This window comes from Xyrauchen texanus, chromosome 14 (assembly GCF_025860055.1).
Source record: "Xyrauchen texanus isolate HMW12.3.18 chromosome 14, RBS_HiC_50CHRs, whole genome shotgun sequence".
Taxonomy (NCBI): domain Eukaryota; kingdom Metazoa; phylum Chordata; class Actinopteri; order Cypriniformes; family Catostomidae; genus Xyrauchen; species Xyrauchen texanus.
The window spans coordinates 15,124,281-15,152,280 of NC_068289.1; the positions used below are offsets into that span (position 1 = coordinate 15,124,281).

The 28,000-nt window shown below is 36.1% G+C and overlaps 1 protein-coding gene across 1 annotated transcript; it reads right to left on the minus strand.

Annotated features, from left to right (window-relative positions):
* dnajc15 (DnaJ (Hsp40) homolog, subfamily C, member 15) lies at positions 1-27,936 on the minus strand. Its single transcript, XM_052142820.1, has 6 exons — positions 27,808-27,936; positions 26,753-26,804; positions 19,850-19,923; positions 17,704-17,780; positions 14,037-14,107; positions 1-1,984 (listed from the first exon to the last, which is right to left on the minus strand). Exons 1-6 carry the CDS (start codon positions 27,910-27,912, stop codon positions 1,914-1,916), a joined length of 450 nt encoding a protein of 149 aa, XP_051998780.1. The 5' UTR covers positions 27,913-27,936; the 3' UTR covers positions 1-1,913.
* Positions 27,937-28,000: the final 64 nt, after the last annotated feature.

Consider the following 28,000-nt stretch of genomic DNA (forward strand, 5'->3'; position numbering starts at 1 on the left):
AAATGGGCCTACTGTTTTAGTTAATAAAAAAACTGCACCATATTCAGTTAGAAGTATTTTATTCTGAACACAGCCTGTTTCTCAGATATAAAAAATGCAACCCAGAAGCAAGTTTTTTCCCATTTCATGTCTTTTTCTTTTGCAGTAATGTGTTACTGGTTTGAACAGCTTGTGTTGTAGTACCCTGACCTTCACAAAAATCTCCAGAGGTCTGACAAACAGTAAATGGCTATCTTTTAGGTGCCTGATGTAAGGCGTACAGAACACCCCTCTACCAAATCCCAACTGCTCCACAGCTGCATGGATAATTCTGGAGACCATACAGACATCTGTACTGCACACATAAGCAATAGCACAACGGCAGGGGGGAAATGGTAGCATGCATACAAACACTGAAATGCTTTTAATGAGTTAGTCATTCCAGATTTGTAAAACAGTTTGTTTAGCAGACTAAAACAGCTTACCATTTACATGGACTGGTCCCTGTGGGAAGTTGGGGAGCAATTTTTTACATTTGCCCTAATAACTACTACAAATCTAAATGCCATCTTTTGAAATAAGGAACATATTTGTCTAGTGTAGCAGTACCATTAATATATTTATATTGATAAAGACTAGGCTATAATGTTGAATTAAATCCAAGAAGTCTGTTTTTAATAACTGACCCTAATGTTGTTCCAAACATATATGACTTTCTTTCATGGAAAACAAAAGGAGATGTTAGGCAGAACAATCACCTTATCAATCACCTTTTTTCCATACAATGAAAGTGAATGATGCAATAAAAGTGAATGGTGAGGATAATATATTGCTTTCTATGAAAGAAAGTCATAAACCGTACGTTTAGAACAACACAAGGGTCAGTGAATGATGACAGAATTTAAATTTTTGGGTGAACTATACCTTTAATACAAAAAGAGTATTACAATTGCCCCCCTTATGGCGATAGTAACTGGGGGCAAGTCATTTTTACCCTCTCTATTTAAGTGCACACCTCAAAGGAATTCCATTATTATGCCAATGTTGTTATATTTATTTTATATTTGAATAGTTTTTTTCCTTGGAAAGCAATTTGAAATAACATTTCAATTATTTCAAAATTAATTAAATCTTTAAATGCTATACATATGATATATATTATATACCATACAATATATTGACAAGCCAAGGTGTCAATAATAACCTACAGTCAATTTAATTGAATAATGTTCATTCAAATGTAAATATTACAAATAAAAATGTATTGTAAGTTAACAGGTGTTATAATTGCCCACAACATCACAGCAACTACACAATCTTACACAGTAGCGTAAAAGTGTTGCATCTATCATATAATTCATGATAACTTTTAACCAACAACCCAGAGATAAAATAGATAGAAGTTAAATTCACAGGCATTAAAACTTTAGATAGCAAAATAAAATAAAAAAACTAAACAACAACAAAAAACGCTTTCACACCACAAATAGTTTCTGGTTTACAATTTCTCACAAGGTTAAATTATTCAAAACCATTTTTAGATAAAATGAGTAACTGCCATCAAAAAGAAATTTAGCATTATATAATTGCTTTTCCTCTACATCAAGCCATTACACTATAGAAAATGATGTCTACCATGTTGTTTTTCAGCATACGTCCACCATATAACAAGTCACCTCAATAAATAATAAAGACTATTGTAAGATATTCTGCATCTACAGTGCAAATACCTTTTAACATGAATGATCTACCTTTGCCGAGTTGCATTAAAGTGGAGGTAAGAATCAATGACAGATAACACAGAGTGCAATATGCTGAGAGTTTGCTGATTTATAGCAGAAAAACATAAGAAGATCAGTGACTTGAGGAGGTTCTTGGGTGAGTTGGCGGCATGGAAGATGTAACTGTGTGTTTGGGTAGCACAGGCAGCTGGGTCAGCGCCGAGAGCCAGAGTCAAGCAAATCTTTTGCTTCATTGATCTTTGCTGCCAAATACGGGGATCCACCTGAAGGAGAAATAGCAGTTTACATAAGTACATTCATGATTTGTTCTATTCTCACTATTTAGAATCTGAAAAACTAGAAACACTTTTCCAACATCAGGCTGAATGGATCTGAACATGGTGAGTAACTGTAGTAGCATTTCCACTTCAACACGGTTTGGTTTAATAAATTACAAACTGTTCCCTGCACGGGTTTTCTTAGTGAAGTTAGTTAACCATACTCAGGACAGAGAACCATAATGGTGGAACAGCTTTAGTGACGTGGAGTACGTACGGATCAGTACTGAAGGGCATGATTCAGCAACTGTTATCATTCAGTCTGATGGTGGCAAAACGGATTTTGACAATTCCTTATCTTCCAGCCCATGTACAGGCATATAATGGAAATGTGTGACTGAGAGGGGGCAAACACTTATTGATGGCAGAGTGTGATGAGGCACACCTGGTGCCTGTTGAGCCTAGTCACACTGCCATACATTTCCGTTGCATGCTTTACTTCAGTGAATCACGTTCCATTAATCCATGCGCAAGGTGTTTTGGACGTCAGAACACAGTAACAAAGCAATGTCAGCTTTTACCTGATGAAAGCTAGACACCCTTTATCTGTACTTACCATTCCCACACTCATTGCCCAATGATACCATGGCCCATTCTGCATACCCTAGATTTTTTTACAACCCCTTATCCCCTATATATTATATATTAAACTTCTAATTAATATAATATTCATATTATTATTATAAACTTAATATAATATTAAGAATTTTTTATTAATTTTAATTGTTTATTTAATTTTACTATTCATTATACTTCACTCATAGACAGTGGTGGATGTATATTATCTTAGAATATTTATCTTACAATGTTTAATATTTTATGTATTTACAACAGGGCCATAACCGCCAGACACTGAGGGCGATATAGAATAGGGCTCTATTTTTGTGAGTGTGCAAAGTGCAGCGCTATGACCTTGCGCAAAGTCTTATCCAATTTTCATGAGAGGGTTCATTCTATGCGCAATTTTCGTGCCAGCGCATGCATGGGTGGGAGTGTCTACACTACTGTGGGTGTATTCGCACAAGCTGTGGGTGTACTGTATGTTAATGAAGTGGTGCAAAGTGTAATTTGCTATTTTCCTAAGAATTTGGTCATTTTGAAATGCCAAGGCGTTTCAATGCCACCTCCTGTCTCAATGCGAAGTCCAAATTCAGTTCTTGCATTTGCAGTTTGGAGATTCCACCATCAGGTGGTAATAAAGTTAATGTCCAAACTCTTAAAATATAGTGGAACATAATATGAAGTAGGGTTGTGCCGATGGACGATATCATCGTCCATCGTGATGGCTGACCAACATCACGATGTAGAGCCACCATCGTGATGCCACACCCCCTTTTGCGAGTCTTGCTAGTGTGACTCACTAATCCTAGTCTCTTCTATAGTTAACCTAAAAACTTTGCAGGGATTGCTCTGTAAATTAAATTGAGAATATAACTAATGCATATATGCTATTTTAAATACTGTAGTATATGCCAGAGACGTGACGTGTTAGTCTCGTGAAAATACCGTGTCAGGCAGGCTACACAAATATTGATCTTGACATTGTTAGCTTCTTGTCTTTTTTACATGTCTTACACTGTACATTTAGATTAAAATATGTTATGTTGTAGGCTACAAGAAAATAGCCTTTATTAATTAATTATTAGTAGTTGTAGTGTCTCAGAAAATCTTGCTCATTGTCACATAGCTCTTGTATACACTGAAGCGGCAGTTTAAGATAAACCCAGACCAGCGTAACGTCAAATAACTTCTGTCTGGTTAATACTTTTAAAGAAAAATTTCCTTGGCCATAAATCCATAATGTCAAATCCAATGAAAGAAACAAGGTGAATATGAATAACACACATTTATTAAAACATAGAAGAACAACAAATAAAACAAGAAAACGGGAACAACACTCAGACCGAAACTCGGCATTAACATTTCACTTATAATTAGCAGCACAATTAACTTCAGCACAGGCTACAAAATAAATTATGTTATTGAAATATTGTAAAGTGGTCATATGAACTACACAAATGAAAGTTTAAAAAATTATATGCAAAATCGAATAGCTCCACAACGGATGGCGAAATATGCGTAAAGAAGTCTAATATCTTTCACCATAGACCATGTTTAAATTTCGATGTTTCTGGCCAGAAATACCAACATATTCACTTTATCTGGTTTTAATAAGCTGCGGATTGGAGTAACTACACTACTCGCTGTGCTGAAGACCCGCTCTGATGGAGTACTGGTAGCACATATGCACAGATATTTCCGTGCTAATCTTGCCATGAACGGGAAACCTTTTGTCGTTCGTTTTCACCAAGTCAGTGGGTCCTCTTCCCCATCAATGGCCATTTCCTGCAGGTACATGGTCATTTCTGCCTCGACCTTTTGCTCATCAGTGAGTAAAATAACGAAATTATAGTTTTTAAGTGGAAAATAGTATTTATGTAAAGAGATATATTAAAATAAAAAGTGCACAACTCTTCTTAAGTGAAAGCTAAAAAAATGCTTCACGTGTCGTGCAACCTACTGATAAAGCGCCGACGAGTCATTAGTTGGGTTAGTAAAATAACGAAATTATAATTTTTCATATAATTTTTGAAAATTATGTGAAATTATATAATTCCCCCGCCCCACCCCACCCCACCGACGATATCATCGTCCATCGCGATGTTTTACTGTCAACATCGTCAACTGCCAATTTAGGGGACATCGCCCAACCCTAATATGAAGTCCCTGACAATCACTGTCAAAGGACACCGTTAATTCACTAAAGAAAGTTAGTCCATATTTCTATTCTTTTCATTCACTGCATAGTCCATTTACACAACCAACTTCTTATGAATGTGCTGTCTTTGTTTAAATCGTTAGTGAACTATATAATAGGACACAGATGCTGGAATAACCGGAGAAGAACCTCAGAATTAAATTGCAACTGGTCTAGCATTTTAGAGCATTGCCCAACCCACCTGTGCCTAGCCTTAGTGTATGCTTGCACGAAAATACCAAAACTTCATGGCCATGCCAATTGACTTTGCGCTTACGACTTAAGGCATTGTGTTGGGCTTAATGCTTGCACTTTTAAAATAGGGACCTAGAGATATTGATCATAAGGGTTTTTGAATGGACCATTCCTCAATCCATCTACTGAAAACAATGGCAGTTGATAGTAGGGAATAGGACGGATAGTTGGTCACTCTGTTAACCATTCGGCACGCCTCTAGTCAAAAAAATTTTATTATTCGGTTATTCTTTATGTGCAATAGAGGTCTGTAACCGTAGGGTGTCAGGCCGAGTTAGAGTAATTATTTCAAATAAAATTGCCTCTGAGTTTCACCTGGTATTTTTACACCCTGTTATTTTAGTTTTTCACCTTTTATACAGTTTTGGAACTGTTATTTAGATACTTGAAAGTTGTAAGGAAAAATTTGTAAATTTTGATTTCAGACTGTAAGACAAAAAGTGACAATTACAAAGGGGTATGAGTATTTTCTATAGGCACTCTATGGTAAAAAAACAACCTGAAATGTAAGAAATGTTTTACCTTGATGTTAGCTGCATGTTCATCAGCACCATGAGTGTTCAAACAATGCTTTCGAGTGCTTTTTTTAAGCTTTAAAGTGAGTCACTATCAAATGCCATTGTTTCGAGAAGACAATGACGACATAAATTACGACATTCTTTTCATTTTTGGGTGAACTACTAATTTAAGATCATGAGAAACTAATTCAATCAAGTGTGTCCAAACTTTTGACTAGTAGTTTTATATTAATGTAATTGCATTATAATCCTTTCTAAATGTTATTCTTGTGGTTTTTGTGTTTTTAAATGAAGCTCTTTCAGTATCCTTACATAATTAATAATAATAATTCCTTACATTTATATAGCACTTTTCTAGGCACTCAAAGTGCTTTAAATAGTATAGGGTTCTCCTCAACCACCATCAGTGTGCAGCATCCACCTAGATGATGCGACGGCAGCCATAGTGCGCCAGTACACTCACAACACACCAGCTATTGATGGAGAGGAGAGTGATGTAACCAATTCAAGGATGGGCGTTATTAGGAGGTCATGATAGATAAGAGTCAATGGGGGGAATCTGGCCATGACACCAGGGTTATGCCCCTACTCTTCAAGAAGTGCCCAGGGATTTTTAATGACCACAGAGAGTCAGGACCATAGTTTAACTTCTCAACCAAAGGACTGTGCCTTTTTACCGTATAGTGTCTCCATCACCATCCTGGAGCATTAGGACCCACACAGACCACATGGTCAGCACCCCTGCTGGCCTCCATAATACCTCTTCCAGCAGCAACCTTAGTTTTCCCCAGGAGGTCTCCCATCGTGGAACTAGGCAGGCTCAACCCTGCTTTGCTATGATATGGCTGCTGATTCACAATCATAGATTTTACAAATGGGCCAGTTAAGGAAATGTTAATTTTCTTGCAGTAATAATTTTTTTTTCAAAGGTCAATCTATTTTTGATATTTTTACATATTTTATAACTTCTTAAAAAATCTAAAAATCTATTGAACTAAGGACATTCAACATCTTTGTAAAACAATGAAGATTTGGTATAGTGTAGTTTGATATTACAGGACAATGCATCAAAGCTGAAGTGTGTAATTTCCGTGAAACTAGCGACATATATAGAATTACAAAAATTAACGCTATTTTCAAATAGATTTTTCGAACACTTCACCAGTCAAACAAACCCCCCAAAAAATCAATAAAAAAAAAATAATTCTAAAAATCTATTGGATTATATTATTATTGTAATAAAGTAGAAATTACTGTACTACAGTAATGAGAATACACCACTAAAAATAATGAGAATTACAAAAAGATAAGTCCATACACATTACGGTAAAAAGAAACTGAGGGTGTAATGTGCTAAATTGTCCTAAAAATAAAAATGGTTCTAAAATAGGCTTGGTTTTCTTTATGAAAAATACAATTTCTTATATCTATTTAATGTGGCCTAGCATGTTTTCTGAAGAGTCATCTAATAACACTATGACAACAATGACCTTGCTCTGGCTGAAGGACTCACAGGATAAACACATACCGCCCCCTTTCAGGATCCTAAAAGCATCCATTGTGTGTGTGTGTGTGTGTGTGTGTGTGTGTGTGTGTGTGTGTGTGCTGCTCGCTCTCTCTCGCTCTCTCTCTCTTCCTGCTTTCACAAGACTATCACAATAGACAACAATAACAAATTGTACAAATTGCAGGACCTGTGGAGGCTACTAATCTGTCTCTATACACTTCGACACAGCCTGCAGTTATAGACTTAATTAAACACAGGTCACAAATAGGGCTGGGCAATATATCCAAAATTCTACACATATTTGCAATGATTTAGTCTGCGACATTGTGCTTTTTATGTGGTTATTAAGGTTCCTATAGAGTGTTTTAATGGACTAGTTTTATGATGTCTTGTGACTTGTGAGTATGAAAATGTCAAAACAGATCTAAACTTCAGTAGTAAAAATGAAGTTGTAATCAATCAGTTCAAATTGTACGTTTGAGTCATCACTCAAAGGTTATATAGGTAAATATTGCTGTTAATTTCCATTTATTGTTACATTTATAATATAATTTTGATAATATAAAGTGCATTTAAATTAAAATTATATAAATATACATATCTACATCTGTTATGATTTTTTTTTAGCAATTTCACATCCCAGGGGCTGATTTATATTTAAACTAATATATTTAAATGCATGTATAGATTTTATAGTATTAGACTTTAAAATCCATTATAAAAAATAGAAATAATTGCATGGTTAAAATTACGATAATCTAAACCAAGTTAAATAATCCATTTCAATATTGATTGTGTGAAAATGTTTTTTTTATTAATCTTTCCAAAATTATGGCTGTCCCACAATTGTGGCATAATTTTCACCACACCAAAACCAAAAAAAAATTCTTCTTTCCTTCAAAAGTTAGTGTCCACAAAAGTGTCAATAAAGAGCATGCTTGAGATTGTGATTTTACACACCCCGTCCCTTATCAGGCTGATTAAGCCTCCGAGAGGGATAAAGGACAACTGCGGATGGTGGTGCGATACAGAGAGAGAATGTTTACGGGCATCTGACCGTCGTGTGTTGATGTTTTTGTCGTTTGGTTCAGTTAACCATTAAACTATTATTTTTATTGTCAAGCTGGTTCTCACCTCCTTTCCATTGCTCCATTTACAGCATCATTTCCAATCAAACTGTAATTTTGCCAAAATCGCAAAAAGGGTGAAAATATTATTTCATTGTGTGTATTTAGGATACATTAAATTTTAGCTATGAAATTAGCCTTAGCAAGACAAAGGATCATATTATTACTTTTAAAACATAAAAAAAATTATTTACACAAGCGTCATTTCCAACACAGATCTCTACTAAACAAAATACAGAATTAGAGATGTGCTGGAAATGACACTGTGGTGAGAATTTTTTATAACTTTTAGAGGAAAAATAAATAAAAAATAAAATAAAAAAAAAGACAAATCTCCAGTGATGCATGTACTTACACTGCTGGACATTGTTAGTAAACAAATAAAAATAAGAGACTTTCCTTCCTAGAACTCTACAGTGCTAAAAGTGTGTGAAGTTTTAAGGATGAAAAGGGACAGAAAAATACTCCGATATCACTTTTTAGCTCTATCACCAATAGGGGTGCAACTAAGGATTATTTTGTTAATATAACAATTATTAGAACGATTATTCGACTATTCTCTAGATTATTGCAACGATTAATCATTAGCTTTTAACCGACTATTCAGCTCATCTTAGATTGTATTAAACATGTTTGCTAACAATAAAGAGGACAAAATAGGGCTGCACGATTAGGACCAAAATCATAATTGTCGATTATTGCCCTTGATATTGTAATCCCGATTATTAATGACGATTAATACAGTAGATGAAATTACTGTGATGTCACTAAGCAGGCAACCGTGCTTGCAGGTTCTTCAGAACATAAGGTGGTTATGGGCTGCAGTTTATTTTAAGCATTACATACTGTAATAATGTTTGTTAATGTTGCTAAAGGTTATTAAAAAAGGTACAGTTTATCCATAGTTTACAGTGAAGAAATGTATGTAGGTACTTTCTGAACTATTGACAAAACCAGTTTTAACTTCAGTAAATATGCCCGTGTCATGTAACAGGTTGATGTATACACATCCTCACACATTTAACACACTTCTAAAGCCTGAAAATGTGGTATAAAAAACAAAACTACTGTCAGACATGCAATATGTGTCTTTATTGCTTAAATTATTGATCCTCAGAGTAAATAATAATACTTGACATATTCAATAGTCAAACTGAACAGCCGATTTAGACTAAACTTCCTTATTGCATTTAAAATCCCATATTGTGATCTTGATTGCATGAGATAATCGTTAAATCATATTTGGCCTCAAATCTGTCACAGTGGTTGCACTTTGGAAAGTAAGATCAGCTTGTTTGCGATTTTGTGGTTTGTTAAAATTTGAATCTACCAACAGCGGTTGTGGGTCAAATAGCCATTTATTTGAGCAGATGCGATAACAATGACGATGGTCTGTGAAATGAGAAGTTCAATATTTTTTCTATGTCTAAAACATCCAAAACAAGCTGAATTCAAAACAAGCTACTTTGTACTTTTGTTGTGGTGACTCGCCTCAATCCGGGTGGTGGATTACAAATCTTAGTTGCCTCTGCGTCTGAGACCGTCAATCCGTGCATTTTATCACGTGGCTTGTTGAGCAAATTACCACTGAGACCTAACTCGTGTGGAGGCTCACGCTATTGCCCGCGGCATTCACACACAACTCTTCACCAAGAGCGAGAACCACATTATAGCGACCATGAGGTGGTTACTCCATGTGACTCTACCCACCCTAGCAACCGGCCAATTGGTTGCTTAGGAAGCCTGTCTGGAGTCACTCAGCACACCCTGGATTCGAACTCACGACTTCAGGTGTGGTAGTCAGCATCTTTACTTGCTAAGCTACCCAGGCCCCCGAATATTTGTAGTTTTAATAATATATTCAACATTCTCAGATAACACATTTTCTTCTGCAGTATTGCTTAGAAATGCCAGTTTCGGAGTTTGAAGTTATTTACATGATCTGCTTCCTTATTATTTAAACTTTAATAAAGCAATAATGCATTAAATATAATAGAATTTAAGATGTAACAACGTGGTGTTTTGCTTGAGCAGAACGGCAACTCTAGCTCCGCTACATTACACAATGAGAGTGCTTCCATATTTACTTGATTGGTATTTTTGTATAATTTCCTCATACTTTGTGATCTACATCACCTGAAGCTGTGAAAGTTTAGAGTGCATCTGGACTGGGATCTGTGTAATTCTTCATCTCCTCAGACGGTCGTGAACTGCAGTGCTGCTCTCACGCATCATCATTAGAGTTTCAAATGATCTCATGTTATGTTAAATTACATCAAATGTCTATTCAACAACAAATAAATGTGTTGCCAATTTTTTATTGTTGACATTGTCGATAATATTGCCTAATCGTTTCAGCCCTATTAGCCAAGCTCCAGTACGAATAAAGCACAGTTTCAGCATTAAATGGCAGCATCTTATTGGGCATTAATCAATATCCATCAACTGCTTTACATCATATAGTTGGCTTCCTTAAAGTTAAAACATGTATGACGGTTTCTCATTGTAACCATTTGCTTTTTGCTAGCAAACTAATTAAAAGGCAATTCAACAATCATTCCATGTCATTACTCTGACCACTCAAAGCTAATCATGTCATTATGGTCAAAAGCGGTGACTCGGAGCAAATAACGACAATCCTTATGTTGATGTGAAACCTTGCCGCAGGGGCTTGAACATGCAAAGGGGCTACATGGAATATACATAGAAAATAACTCAATCTCTGTTGGGCTACAACATGTTTTCTTGATTTGAACTGTGCGTTACTTCAAGGTGACACACTAGGAGTAAATTGTCTAGAGTAGACCCATCCTGATATAGAACAATATTGTTAAAAAAACTAGTAAATCAAAATAACTTTGGCTTTTAATCTATGTCTATTAGTACGATGCCATCTGCAGTATAGTATATGCTAGTGTACTCTTAGAAGACAAAATCATCTTTTAGCAGATTAATGCATTTAAAATACACTCTCTCTTCTTTCTCTTCCAGGAAAACAGACCTAAAATATTGATGACTCCTCTTGCACTCTGGGGTGTATACATGGCTATGATGTAAACTAAAGCCTATTGGCTATTAAAAATGCAGAAGTCCTTTTGATGTGTCCCACCTCAAACATCCTGTTTCAATAGGAAATATGTCAGAGAGAACACACAGAAAAGAAAACGGCTCTTGTCAAATCCTTTCATGTGGTCTTCAACACATCAGCCCCGTCCACTAGTGTAACAAATGGACAACTTGCACTCCATTATTAAAGGCATTATAAAAAAAGGATTTCTAGATGGGACAAATCTGGCACGCTTTCTATGCAGGACGTCCTCTCTGCAGTCAGAGGCCTTATCGCTCTACCACAGATACAATCACAGAGCCCATCGCTTATTTCACACAGAGTAATAGTGGTCTGGAGGAGTAAACAGGGCTCACACACACACACACACACACACACACTCAAGCGCACACACAGCACTGTGAGAAATGCATTTGAAGAAAGAAAAAACAGAGAAAGGCTGGGTGAGGCCATTAACCTTGAGCAGAAAAACAGGTTGAGCATGGTGACCAGGGGAGAATAAAGACTTCTGCTTTCAGAGTTTATTAGGTGAGACCTCACACTTAAAAAGACCACGGCAAAAAGCAATTCTGTGGACAGTGCGTTATAGGCTGTGTCGCATAAATCCATGTGAACAAACTCTTATCAGATCTAAATTCATTTCCACCTTGTGCTTTGTCACTATTGTGACAAGGGCTGGGCGATATTAAAATGTTTATGATATATTTGTAATGTTTTTGATGGCGATATAAAATTAAGCAACATCGGGAATACCGCAATGATTCAAAATAGTCTTTATATGGCCATTAAGTCTTGTAAATACAGATGTAACTCTTAAAGGGATAGTTCACCCAAAAATGCTCTCATCATTTTCTCACCCTCATGCAATCCCAAATGTGAATGACTTTTTTCTTCTGCTGAACACAAATTAAGATTTTTAGAAGAATATCTCAGCTCTGTCCATAAAATGCAAGTGAATGGTGACCAAAACTTTGAAGCTCTAAAAAGCATATTAAGGCAGCATAAAAGTACTCCATAAAACTCCAGTGATTTAATCCATGTCTTTTGAAGTAATCCAATCGGTTTTGGGTGAGAACAGACCAAAATGTAACACCATATCCTAACCAGACATAATGTTGCAACGCACGATAAAAGGAATATTTTCCATGTTAATCAGAATTTTTGTCCTAACCACCTGTGACACATGATGAGTGACAGCAACTTATTATTGGAAAGGTTTCTATTTCTGCGATGTCTCACCAGGCAGCGCAGACAAGAAATGGGTCTGAATTATTCTTATTACAGTATGTTCTCACTAGCCGGTTCACATCAACTTGATTTTGGCTGAGGGTGTCACACATTCGCTGAATGTTGTGCTTGAGGTCTCATTCTCTTCAGCTGAAGCTCTGTCACACACACACACCGGCTCATTCTGACTTTCTCTCCACTTCCCTGTCACGTGGAGCTCGGCGAAATAACAACACAAGTACAGCATTAACGTAAAACATTTTAATAGGCTAAATAAGGATGCGATTCATTATGTAACTTTGCCCTGTGTATGTGTGTGATTGTGTATTTACCTCCTCTGGGCTTGCTGTAGAAAGCGTTACAGAGATTATGTGAGAAAATTAGTTGCGTTCAATAAACAGACTGTTCCATCTGTAACTGCTCTGTTTTCTACATGTTATTGTTAATAATCCTCATTTTAGTGTATTAATATCACAGTGTTGCGTGGTGTGGCATGACAGATCACTTGTCGCTGGAATCTTATCATATCGCGTCCGGTTAGGACAAGGTGTAACAGTATCTTTAGCGATCAAGGTTTCAAGCTCGATAACACTTCTAGTAGCATCAAGCACATGCATCTAGCACTAGAAAGTATAATCGAGCTTGAAAGCATAATGGTGCATAGAGACTGCAATGAGAAGATGTACAGTGAATTTTTTTAATATTTTGGTCTGTTCTCACCCAAAAGCAACTGGATTACTTTTGAAGACATGGATTAAATCACTTGAGATTTACGGATGACTTTTATGCTGACTTTTATTTGCTTTTTGGAGCTTCAAAATTCACTTGCATGCAATGAACCAACAGAGCTGAAGTATTCTTTTAGAAATCTTTGTTTGTTTCTAGCAGGATGAGGAAACATCTGGGAAGGCAAAAGGGTGAGTAAATGAAGAGAGAATTTTCTTTTTTTGGTGAACTATCCCTTTAAGAAATGTAAATATATCCTAAAAGAAATCCTCAAACAAAAAATTTGATATAATCCAATATTTTCTTTTTTATTTAACATTCTTGGAATGGTATGAGAGCATGTGAGATGTTTTAGCCTCTGATGTTGGGTCTCTGATTTAAACAGTAGTAAAACTTTGTCAGTTGGTATGTTTCAAGTCAAACCAGCTCAGACTCAAGTTTCAATTACTTGATTCAAATACAATTCATTTAACATTAATTTAAGCTATTTCAGAGCAAATACTGTACAGAGATACATACTGAATATCTTCAATGGCTGTTAAATAGTGAGTTATATTGTTTAGCTATTACACAGCCCTTTCTGTGATAGCTGTAATCTTTAGTGTACAGCTTTGTGCTGCTCTAATGTTCTAAAGACTTGCATTAAACTAAGTCAGCACTGCAGTATGAGCCTTAAAGAGTGTGTTCTGACAAATTTTGTTTAAATCAATAATGTAATCTGATCAGACAATACCATTAGCTCTGACTGCATATGGAGAGATGAGATAGAGAGTTTCAGATTAAAACACAGCCAAGACAACCAGAACCACTGACCTTTATCTGGATGATTTAGGACCATGATCCTCCTGTGGGCTTCTTGCACCTTTGCCTTTGTGCTATTCGGACTGCGCAAAACAGAGAAACAGAATTTTAGAAAGGAGTACACCACCATCTAGTGGCCATAGAGTGAACTACCGTATGCATCTAATTACAGGTCTGCACACTGGTGATTTTGCATCAGACATCAACATGTGTTGTCGATCTTCATGCACACATCATGACCTCAACTGGGAATATATTCTTTCTAAATTCCCAGAAATAAAAAAAACTGAAATATCTGTCTATCACTGATTCTTGAGACATGGGACAAAACAGTCAACAGAACTGAAGAGTCTAAAGGAATTATTTTAGTGTAATCTGTAAAATGTTTAATGAGGCATTTGCCTACTTTTGTGTGCAATTTCTTGATTTTTTGTTTTTCTACCTCTTGACTAGCACTCAATGTGTCCAAACAGTCAGATAAAACAATTTGTCAAATATTTATTATAAATTTAGAGAAAACTAGCATTAATGATCCAAGATGGTTTCAAACTGAATATTAGCTATCATTGAATTGTCACCACTAACAGAAAATCTGACAGGTTTGACCAAATAACTATATTTTGCACATTAAACATTTTTTTTTGATTAACCGCTTCCTTAGGTCAGTTCAATGTTTATGTTAAAGATAGACATTTTAATTTTAATGTATATTTAATTGTATATGAATCATGGAATTACTATCTGAGGTTGTTTTAGGCTACTCGCCTTCACACTGTATTCTTATAGAAAGATTAATAATTTTTTTCCAGTCTACAGCTTTCTTTTAAGCAGGGCTTGAGTCTGAGTCATAGCCGAACAGCCAGAAGTGATGATTAGAAGATACACAATAGTGCTAACACACATAACCATTCAGCCCTAAAAACCCTCTAAAGTCTCAACCCATCTGCAACAGTGGGCGTCTGAGAGGGGCCAGAGCGACTAATTAAAACATTGTGCGGTGTGGATGATTCCAGAATGTGATGATGAATCTGCCTTTGTCTGGAGAGTCAGTATCTACATCAGATGTGTGCTGGCTGGGAGTCTAAACTTCATTAAACTATTCTCAGACTCTTTTAAAGCAATAATAGCACTGAATTTAACCCTTTTAGCTCGGATTGGACTGCCAAAAAAAAATAATTATCAAAATATAAATCACTAGAATCTTGACTGACACAAAATGTATAGTTTTAAAGCTCAGAAGCACTATGACCAAAAATTTAACAAGTGTTTTGAAATTTGCAAACAAATCATAAGTGTTCCCTTTTTTTTATAATTTATTAATAATTTTGCACTGTAAATATTATTGTAATCGGTACAAAAATCAAACTGATCGAATAGTTTGTCATATGTGTCATATATAATTGGAAGAGTAGTATACAACCAGCCTATTTTTACTCACATTCAAAAATATGTCTTTGACATAAATTTGACATGTAAACAGGTGTTGCTTATAAGCCACGTTTTCACTTGTAACTTCACAAACAATAAACAGAACATAAAATATAAAATACCATTACTTGGAGAGGATTCCCATTAAAACGAGCCCACACACAAGGTAATTGGATGCATAGATCTGGCTAAAAACATGTTGGGGTGGCTGTGGCTCAGGTGGTAGAGCGGGTTTGCCACTGATCACAGGGCTGGTGGTTCGATTCCCGACCCACATAACACCACATACCGAAGTGTCCTTGGGCAAGACACTGAACCCCAAATTGGTCATTGATGTGTGAATGGGTGAATGAGACGCAGTGTAAAATGTTTTGGTAACCGCTAAGGTTAAATAAAAGCGATATATAACTACAGATATATATTTACCATTCATGGATCAGATGACTTCATTAGAAATGATGTAGCACATTTTCCAGAATCAAGGGAATACTTAAACAATCATATTAGAATTCAGATCGCTGCAACCAGAGGTGAAAGTCATCCAAATATGGGCAGAGAGAATTGTTTACACTAATTAAATATGGCCACCAGGAAATGCCACTAAATACATGACAAAGACTCAATGATGACTCAAATTACACGGAATGGAACTGAATGAGATCTTGTTACTCGCACCTGCATTGATAAGACAATTATTATGTCTCATTTGTTTGGAGAGGCTTTTGGACACTTGGTGACATTTTTGGATACTAGGGTAAATTATTTTTGTAATGTTACAACTTTTGATTGCAAAAGCAGTTTTTCTGAGCTACCTTATTTACACCCCGTGAGATATATTTTCAAATCAACTTTTTCAGCAGTTTGTTAAGCTGAGAGTTACAATCTATATAATATTAAATAAAAAAACATTTATAAATTACTATAAAACTACAAATTATACCAAAAAAACTGACCATCTTTTTTATTTTTTTTGTAGAGTTATAAGCCTTTAATTTTGGGCATGCCACTGAAACATCTTTTAAAACACCTTCAGAGCTTAAAGGATTAAGGAAGACATTAAAAAAGGGGGAAAGAGACAAAATATGAACAAAAATTACAGACATAGTTCTGAGAAAAGAAATCTGAACCTAAGGTAGTTCTAAATGTGTATGCTTTTTTGCTGTGGAGCACAAAAGGAGAATTTTGAATTCTTCATGCTGCACATTTACAAAGAACCACAGTTCATAGTGATGACATGTCAAGCTTCAAAAAGCACAAAAATACATGGACACAGAAACACTAGTTTGAGAACATAGAATGACACTTGAGAGCTAAAGAATTTCAGTCTGTTTATAAAACAAAGCTATCGTATGGCCTCAGAAAACTTTAAATCTAGTACCGCAGTTATTTAGATGACTTATGTTTTGTTTTAAGTCTTTTTGGAGCTTGACAGATGTTCTCACTATGAAATGTCATTGAAAGGAAGAGTAAAGATTCTTTAAAAATTCCAAAATGTTCCACAGAATATTTATTTTATGGTGAAATATTTATTTAAGAGTGTTACAAATGAGCCTTTAAATTAATTGTGAATTTTAAAGGGGTTTTAAAAGATAAAGACAAATATTAACACTGCTGAGACCAGTTATTTCATCTGTGAGTGACAGACACCAAAGTTAAGCTAAAGACAAATGAGAACTATTAACCCAAATCACTACGTTTTAAGGATTTTATGAGCATGCATGTGGTTGACCAAGTTCATACTGTTCACATCCAAGGAATATTGGTTATAGTTTGGTTTAATTCTATGAAAACATTAGTCCATTCTGATTGACAACACAAAGAAATGAGACATTTGTGTATAATTCGAGCTGCACCATGCAGGATGTGATGCTTGCACGGCGTGAGTCACACCTGGTGTTGGACCCTATGAACTTCTGTCACAGTAAGGGAAATTTTTACATCAATATGCCCTCCCTGGTTGAGGGTGGTCATCCAGATTACAAAATTGAAGACATAGCTGAGACTTTCTATCATTAGATGTTACAGATCAAAGCTGTGATGACGGGAGATGACAACTGACTTCAAATCAAAAGGATTAACCCAAGACTTAACCGCAAGCTCTTCTGGGAAGTTTAGTGATGCATTGTGTATACAGAATACTGTAAAAAACAAACATTTGATGTCTTGCAGGACAACTCATAATGAGAGAATTCACATAGAGACAGATTGCTGTGATTTATGGCATTTTTTTTAGCCCACGTCCCACAATCACCTGATCCCAAGGATAAGACTGGCTTCCCGTTTGGTCATCTCCAGCTCAAATCCACCTTTGTAGTATGCAGAGAATGACTAGAAAAGAAAACACACATATTACACTAGCAACTATTTAAAGGAATGTTCCAGGTTCAATACAAGTTAAGCTCCATCAACAGCATAATGATGATTGCCATAGAAAACAATTTCGAATAACGCACTGGCCATAAACATTAAAATACATTTAATTATATACACAGGATTAAATACATTTAAGTATATACACAGGATTTAAAGGAATAGTTCACCCTAAAAACACAAATTACATTTTTATGTGAACCACAAAAGGAGTTTAATCCCATTAACCCTAACTGACTGGAACACAGAACAATCCATCACAGCACAAGATGACTAATGTGCAAAAATACATGTACACCCTCAATACCGATGGCAACCAAGTTGTGTCAAGACTGGCATTTTTACTTTTCCATGTGAAAAATTTGACCGTTTACCCGACAATTGTCCAAATTCGAAAAGACCATGAAAGTACCAGATGAACTTCAGGAGTTTCAAGGAAGTTTAGCTTGGATTCTTAAGTCAACAGTAATTTTTTAAAGACAATTGGTTACAGTATGTCAAATGCTTGGGAATTTTCCAAAGGCCTATTCAGTTCAACAAGTTCCCCGTTAACACACATTCTGCATTTTCAGCACATAGATTTAAAAGAATATATCTTTCAACATATAAAATTCTGTCATCATTTACTCACCCTCATGTTGTTCCAAACTACTGTTATTTCAAAATGACTTCTTTCTTAAGTGGTACACAAAGGAAAAATGTTGAAGAAAATACAGCCCGCTCTTCCATAAAATTAAGGTAAACAGGCTGATCTCACTATCAAATTCTGGGACAGTAGGTAGACAGTTCTTCAGACAAGCTAGGTTTCTGCTTACCAAAAACCGAACTACTGCCCCCGGTGGCCAAAGCGGAAAGTATTTTTGAACATGTGGCTACGTGTGAGCTCCAGTTTCTGTGTGAAATGTCCACAGAGGGTGCCAAAAGTGAGTTGGTTTTAGTTGTACATGCTATAATACAGTGAAGAGGAATGCATATTTTGTTAAATCTACCCCCAAACACAACCCTAAACCTAACCATGAGTGGAGTAAAAATACAATGTTGGAGGGGAAACAGAACCACTAAATCGTACTCGTTATTGGTTATGTGAACATAATTACTTCCTGGATTCAACGTGGGACAAAACCCACGTTCTCTGTACACTGCTGACGTAACATGTAACCACTACGCCAAATGAGAAGGTAAACAAACTTGAATTGATGCAATTTTATTGTATGGGAAAGAGCTGTCAGGAAATTCTTCAGATTTTTTTCCTTATGTGCTCCATGGACAAAGGGGGAAAAAAGCCATATATGCATTTAGAATAACATAATGGTGAATAAATGATGACAGAATTTCCATTTGCGGGTGAATTACCACTTTAATTAAACTGCCATAAAAAGTATAATATTGGTCTGTGGCTCCCTCAAAAATCGTAAATAAGATTATTGTTGGACAGAATCGGCAGTAGAAAGCTCATGATTACATTTACAGAATTAAAATGTGTATACAATCAGAGGTTGAGGAAGACTAGAATGTTAAATTCATTCTCAGCCCAAAACGTGTCACTGTGACTGACAGAATGATTCATATTAATAACTCATCGTACTGTATATTACACAATTGCTCAGTCATCAATCCAGTTTAGGTGAAGCTGCTGAAATTCTGGAAGTTTCAGAGTGAAACTTCTCAAACCACTCATAGCTTTGGATAAACCTGGACAAAACATGTTTACAAACTTCAACAAATCCCAGGAACTCAGTGAACTATGGCCAGGACCAGTAAGATGCCAATGAATCAGTGTTTCAACCCTACAATGGAGGTTTTAACATGCCAACACCACACGCAACCAAGCTGCTCAAGATGTGGAAATGAACATGGAAAAATTCAAACTTCTTTCCCACAAATCATCGTGTTCTGAAGCAGAACCTGCATATGATAAATGGACAAGATGATAAAAAGGAACTTTCCAGAATCACAATGTTCACAAAATCATTCACATAAAAAATGTTGTTTATAGAGGGTTGTTTTGATGTTTCAGTGAAACTTACCGCAGACGGCATTTTCTTAGCAACTTCCGTAATAACCTGACCTAGAGGTCTCCATAAATGGAAAGCGTACCGACCTAAAAATGAATGAAATTAAGGTAAAAAAGGGTTAATAGGTTGAAAAGTGTAACACTGGACAGCTGACAATTTACAGACTTAATTTCCAGGGTTAACAAAGTTGGTTTAAGGATGAAACCAAAGACAAAACCACATTTAGTCTCATTCAATATGTGTTAAAGGTAAGGACTCTTTTCAACTTCCCTTGATATTTATTTGGTTAGGGTGTTGGTGTACTGCCAGAATTTGTGGTTCAACTCTGAAGCAAGACACTGCAAGTCAGCACTCACAGAAATCAACATGCAGTGGACCCAGTAAGTATTAAGCCACTTAAAAAAATATTTATGTCTTAGCGTTATATAACAAAATATCAAACCAATAGGTATTTCAGAGATCTAAAATATAGCACACTTTAAGCAAAACATTTCACAAAAAGAACAACTTTGTCAATTTCATGTACCAGGTTGATTTTTATTAAAACACACAGATTTTAATTTTTTTTGTTTTTGAAGGTCACAGTAAAAGATTTTTACTAGGCCTTCATCGTTCATTTTATTTATAGCTTTTATTGTTTTAGCCTTGTCCCAGACCCAGACTTTCAATACTAAACTATGAAAATCCATTACAAAAATACTAATTATTACATGTACACAGTGACAATTTAATAAATTATTAGTGAAATAATCAAATTATTTAAATATTTATTGTGTGAAAATGACAGTTGCGGCATTAAACTATTTTATCCCTAATAAAAGTTTTTTCAAACGTTAGTGTACTTGTTAATCAAGTTGATAACAGTGTCAGTGAAGAGCATGCTTGGGATGAAATAAGAGAAGTGATCTTTTAAGAAAACTGAAATTTCAAGTTAAATTTTACTTTTAAGGAAAACTCTAATTGGGCATCTTTAGCAATCAAGCTGTAACACTGGGGTACTTTCTGGGGTACCTCAGGGCTCAGTGCCTGGCCCATTTCTCTTCTCTATATATAGGGCCCTATAATTTCCGCGATCACGGAATCGTGGACGGAATCGTGGAATCTGGTGTAAACGCGGAATTTCTGTTTTTGTGTGGGAGAAGAACGTACGTCTGGGGGAAATGCACACCGGGGGACGCAAATCTGGGCGACACAACCCCTCCCGCTCCGTCATTTCAGCGTCAAAAATGGCGAAGCGGCTCTCCACAGCAAGGCTTTCGGCAAAAAAGTTGAGAAACACGACGCTAAGCCCTGAGTACAGAGACGAGCAGTTCCCTCGTGACTTTTACGTGTCAGGTGAACTATTGTTTTGCAAGTTTTGTCAACATTCTGTTGACTGGAAGCGCAAAAATACATGCACTGACCACCTGTCATCCAAAAGCCATTATTTATAACCATTGGTTCATAACCATTAATATTTTGTTAGTACTTAGAGTGCAGTGTTATGTTGCATCATGCAGTAAAAGTACTGAGTAAATGTGATGTTTGTTACCTCAATAAATTTAAGGTCATTCCTTTTTTATTTGTGTACATTTTAATCATTAACATTAAAAGCACACTCTTTTTACGACTGAAATAACAGTAAAGGGTAAAAAAACTGAATTCGCAAAAATTAAAACGGAATTTGGGAAAAAATAAAACAGATTTTATAGGGCCCTGTATATATACAAAATCACTGGGACCCAACATTTAAACATATGGGTCCCTCTTCCAACTGCTATGCCGATGACACACAGCTCTACTTATTTTTCCACCCCAATGACCCCACAGTGACTGCTCGAATCTTGGCCTGTTAGGCAGATATCTCAGCCTGAATGAAGGATCATCACCTGCAACTAAACCTAGCGAAGACTGAGCTCTTCGTCTTTCCAGCCAACCCTGCTGTTGAGCACAGCATCACCATTCAGCTGGGTTCATCTACATTAACACCATCCAAAACGGTCAGAAATCCAGAGGTAACCATTGACAACCAACTCAATATCACCGACCACATCTCAAAAACAGCCATATCACGTAGATTTGCACACTACAACATCCGTAAAATAAGACCCTTCCTCTCTGTTCATGCCACACTACTGCTTGTTCAATCACTTGTCATATCTAAATTGGATTATTGTAATGCTTTTATTGCCAGCCTTAACGCATGCACAATCAGGCAAATGATCCAGAAAGCATAAGCACGACTGGTCTTCAACTAACCCAAGAGAGCACATGTTACACCCCTCCTTGTCTCTCTACGCTGTCTGCCAGTTGTTGTACGTATCAAGTTCAAGGCTCTGATGCTGGTATCAAGAACAGTCACTGGATCTGCTCAAGCTTACCTTCAATCATTCATGCAGAGCAACATTCCCACTAGAAGGCTGCAGTCTGCAAATGAGCAGCGCCTTGTAGTACCAACACAAAGTGGCACCAAATAACTTTCCTGGATTTTTGGCTTCACCGTACCTCGTTGGTGGAATGACTCCCTCTCTGTCTTCAAAAAAACGGCTAAAGCTACATCTTTTTCGTGAGCATGTGAACATACACTCATGATGGAAAACAAAATCTTGTTGCACGCAAAAAACAATCCCCATGTAGCAGAGCTAGACTGTGGAGCTGGGGAGGTGGAGGGTTTCAGAGAAAACTCTCAGTGCTTGCTGCAGGGAAATCCGCTTACTTGCATATTGAGCAGATTTAGTAAAGAGAGAGTATGCAATTTAATTGACTACCCCATTACACGTCAAAGGACATACAGCTTACATCATGTGAGCTGACTGGCTTAATGTTACATGTGAGCAAGCTGACTGGCTAACAAATAACAAGTTCAAAGAACCTATCAGCGTAGGCTATAGAGTATGCCTGAACTTCTGTTATATGTGCTTGAAATGACACAGGTGAGAATTTTCTGTAAAAAATTACACAAATCTCCTGTGATTCATATACGTACATACACTGCTGGACAATGCTAGTTAGACTAGTTAAAAAACAAAATGTGTAAAAAGCATTTTTACAATTTTACCTTTCTAGTAGTCCATAGAGCAATTGCCTGAAATTTAAGCAACACCCAACTATTGTTCAGATTAAAAATACAATTATTTTTGACACTCTTTATTGTCAAACATCATGAAACTTGTGCTTGGACATTTGTGTGAACTTGAAGGGAATACATTTCATATTTTCATCCTCTAAAAATGACCTTGGGACTAAAAAATGCACGGATGCAAAGTCATGAGAGGCAAAAAAAGTGAGAAAGTCATAGCAGATGTTCCAGATGTATCTTTTAAGTTTATTTGTTTGTTGTATTTAAAGCATTTAGTTGAATTTTAAAGCTTTTTTAAAGTGTTTAAGCTTAAAGTACCCCTTCAAATGATTCAAGTAAAATGTAGAAAATTCTACCAGACAATTTCGGACAATTAGCTTCAGAAAAGGTGACTTTAGATGAAAGGGGAGTAGTTTGCATCCGTGAAAATAGTTAAAGCTACAACATCATTTGTTTGCATATGGCACTTGGCTTTATATTTTATGTCTAATGAAATGACATACAGACATTTTTTTATGGCTTGAGTGTCCAAATACTTTGTGTGGCCACTGTATAATGCCTCAAAATATATAGCATTCAACAAAAAGTCATAAAAAGCTGTAAAGTGACTCATTAAAAGTAACCAAATTGTAGGTGAAGAATTCATAAAATCGTTACCATAATAATTTATGGGAACATTTTTGATTTTTATTTCATCAATTGTGAAAGGCATATTGTTGAGAGGCACACTTTATTTTACTTTTCAGCAAAAAAAGTTGAAGGCTCCCACCACTGTAATCCAAAGCCCTGCCACTGAGCAGCGCAGACCACACACTGCTTTAGTTTTTGGCAGGAGAGCTGCCCCCTCTGTGTACTGAAATGCGAATTTGCTCCCTTCCTCAAAGCGACCGCAAGCGCTATTCCATCCTGACCTCACACAGCTATGGGTGGAAGACTTGGCAATTAACAATGATGAACTGCTAAGCTGCAGTGGGGAGGAGGGCAGAGACACCTGCCAGAAAAGAATCAAATGTAAACAGCCTGATGACAAAGTCGGCTTAAATTATTTAGCCCCATGTAGCACATTAAATTACTCTTTGATTTTCTTTTCTGATGGTAGTGGCTGGGTTGACCTCTTTCACCTGAAAGAGGATCATCTGGGGGTTTGAACAAGCACTCACAATAAAGGGTCTTAACCATCTCTCTCCACAACAGCACCATCAACTCAAGTGCTTCCAACCCTTAAGAGTCACATCACAAATATTTGTGGCCAGCTTTACCATAATTAAGGAAAGTTGAGCTACATATTTTCAGAGGACAAATTAGGAAAAAATTGAGAAATGAGAATGTTATACAATGGCTACTCTATCCCACTGTGAACCATAACAGGGATTTTGCTTACAAACAACCTGACTGCTGTATTAGGCCAGAAACATAAATTAGTGATATGTTTGGATGACGCACTGCAAGCGCATATATATAGGCGTAGTGAATTCTTGCGTTACTGTGGTGGTAACAAATCTCAGTCCTCAAGAGGCCGACATAGTTACCTTCAAATATCTGTGCAATTAAACAGATGTATTTCAATTCAGGTAGCTAACTTTAAACATGAAACATTCTCTATGGAATTGCTTGAATATAAACGCTTCAAGCTACACAAGCTCGATTTTGTGCATTGCTGCTTTTATGCATGAACAAACTGCATTCTCAAAGATGCTACAAAGGCGCTGTAGCAGACATTAACATGAATTGTCTTCTCATGGTTTGTTTTCTCTTTCAGTTCAACAACTGAATTGCAGAGCAACAGTTAGAAGATCATTTTTCTGTGCAAGTTAGTTAAAGTCGACATGTTTATAGCTAGCTACCTGAATGATGTTTCTGGCCTTTAGGTCCCTATGATTTCAGCGATGCGGAAAACAAGAACGGAATTGCGAAATCCAGTCATAGAAACTGAATGAATTAATTACTAAATGCGAATGGGATACAATTTATGTATTAAAGGAATATTGCACCCAAAAATGTAAATGATCTCATAAGTTATTCACACGCATGTTATCCCAGATGTGTATGACTTACTTTCTTCTGCTGAACATACAAAAAAATATATTTAAAAAGAATATTTCAGCTCTGTAGATCCATACAATGCAAGTGAATGATGGCCAGGACTTTGGAGGTCCAAAATGCACATTAAGGCAGCATAAAAGTAACCATAAGACTCCAGTGGTTAAATCCATGCCTTCAGAAGTGATATAATGTGGTGGTGTGTGTGTGGTGTTGTGAGAAACAAATAAAAATATTTTTTTTACTATAAATTCTCCTCCCTGCCCAGTAGGTGGCAATATGAAGGAATGTGCATTGCCAAAAACAAAAGAAGAATTTTGAAGTGAAAGTGGAGAAAAGGACTTAAATATTGATCTGTTTCTGACCCACACCTATCATATCACTTCTGAAGACATGGATTTAACCATTGGAGTCTTATGGATTACTGTTATGCTGCCATTATGTGCTTTCCGAACCTTCAAAGTTTTGGTACACATTCACCTACAGAGCTGAAATATTATTTTAAATATCTTAATTTATGTTCAGCAGAAGAAATTCATACATATCTGGGATGGCATTAGGGAGAAAATGATAAGAACATTTAAACTTTTGGGTGAACTATCCCTTTAATGCTCAGTTAATCAAAATAGTGATATGTTCCAGTGTGATAATTAAACCACATAAATCGGATATTTAATTAAATGAATGTACATGAATGTGCTGCGCTTTTCAAAAGGAATGTGTGAAATCAGCCGTGCCTACACTTATAACACCTTAACATAAGCATCATGTGCGCTCTGGCATTGCAATAGATTTTATATATTTAAATCACAATCTTTTGCGGTTTAATAAGCACATTAAAGCCATATAGCAAACTGCTTTTCAGGAGGTGTTAGGCTGCCGGCAAAAACATACTAAAATGTCTGCAAAAATAAAAGCTTAATTTAACTAGATGTGTGAAACTGAAGAAATTGCGACAGAAATATACTACTATTGTATAGTCAAATTTAATACTCAAATATATAATACTATTACATTATACTAAAGCAATATCTCACAAGCAAGAATGTTGAACTGAAATGAACTAAAAAGTTTTCATCAATGCTTTCATTAATAATGTTATCCTCTGCTGTGCAGCACCATTATTTGACAAAAAATACAAAATTACTTCAATATTGTGTTTTGTATTGTGCTGTGAGGATCAGTATATAAAGCACTTAATTTGCTAAAGATAATGTTTTTTTGTTTGTTTGTTTATCCTTAATCAAAATTATATTAATTAAATTTAAATAGACATTTTTTGATTATAAAATTTACAACACAGTATTCGGGAAAAACAAAAACAGAAAGGATGGAATTTGGAAGAAAAAAAAAATCAAACAAATTTCATAAGGCCTTCAAATTGTTGCTCTGTCATGACAGAAGTTGACTGAAAAAAAGCAAACTCCCTGTAGAACAGTGTTTCACAACTCTGTTCCTAGAGTCACACAAAACTGATTCAACTCATTAGAAGAGACACCAAGACCTGAAATTAGGTTGACTAGGAAAAAATCCTAAATGTGTAGCCTACTGTTGATGTACCTCCAGGAACAGAGTTGGGAAACACTGCTGTAGAAGACAGTTTATGCTAATGCCCACTATAGCGACCCTTTTAGCAACCCTGAGAATGCACATGTGTAGTGATTTGACTTGCACTTTTACACATTTCGGAATGCAACAATGCATGAACGAGCTTGCATAGAGTATGTTTTAGGCCCTTTAACTTGCCTGGAAGTGTCCTTACTTATTATTACAGACTTTTTGCAATTTTCTGGGGTTAAAGTAGTAGTTGTGCTCACCTGCAAACCCTGCAGCAGCAACCCCCAGTCCCACTGCTATCAGAGTACCACCCTAAAACACACATGACAAATAAAGACATCACATCATAGGAACATATATGACTGACAAAGAACAAAAGGCCAATTGCTTGGCTTTGTAATTGTCATGACACTCCCTTGTCTTGTTTTTTGTCAGCTGAGCAGGCCATGAAAATCGACACATGCTGCTATGCAGTAGGGACGAGCAGTATAGATACTTTCAATACTGATGTTGATCGAAAGTATCAATCCTCACTTAAATTGATCATACCTTTTTTTTTTACTAGTGATTTAATTATTTATTTAGCATAAAACTAATGTGTATCATATATTGCTCACTGCAATAATAATAACGTGTGCAATATTTATAATATCCTCTATAATATTAGGGCACTATCGATTTTTCAGATACTGGTCTAAGTAGTATCCCTACTGTGCAGTTAGTATAAAGGCTCATTTAGTTAAACAGGTGCAATAAATAAAAAAACAATCACAAGACCATTGTTCCTAATTTACTCTGCAAATATGTTGATGACGTCATCATCACTGCACATTAGTTTTAAATGTCAAACGTGCTTTGTTAATCAATGAGATTTTCAAAACATTAATGTGACATTTCTTAAAAAGTGTAAGGTTATACATAACACCCCAGAACGTACATATGCAATCAAATGTAACTGTCTACAAATTAAAGTTTGAATGGAGTCTGTACGTTAAGTTTGAGTGTAATAAATACAATGAAATAATCATACTTAGGGTTAGGTGTTCAGAACATCAGGGGAATTTTAATACAGTGCTTGCCGCTGTATCGTAACGAGTGAGTAGTAGTAGTAGTAGTAGTAGTAGTAGTAGTAGCAGTAGTAACACGTCTTAAGACAAATGCTTGAGTGTGAGATCTGAGCAGCAAGGTCAACACAATCATGACCACAGACAGTCTCATGCAACAACACTTGTCACATGCTCAGCCCTTCAGTTTATCAAACAGTTCATTTAAATCAGTTAAAATGACCGTACTGTCCAGAACAAGCTTTACTCACAAGTCGTTTGTCTATATCTGTCTCACTCGGCATGGTTGATTTCGGTGTATATTCGGCATGTCTCATAGTGTCCGTATTCATAACAACTCCACTGGAGCGCGCCATGCTTGTGCAAGAGATTAAACTACGGAGAGTCAAGAGGGACAAACTGTACGATACTTCGCAAAGGCACGGGGTCACGCGACTCCAAAAA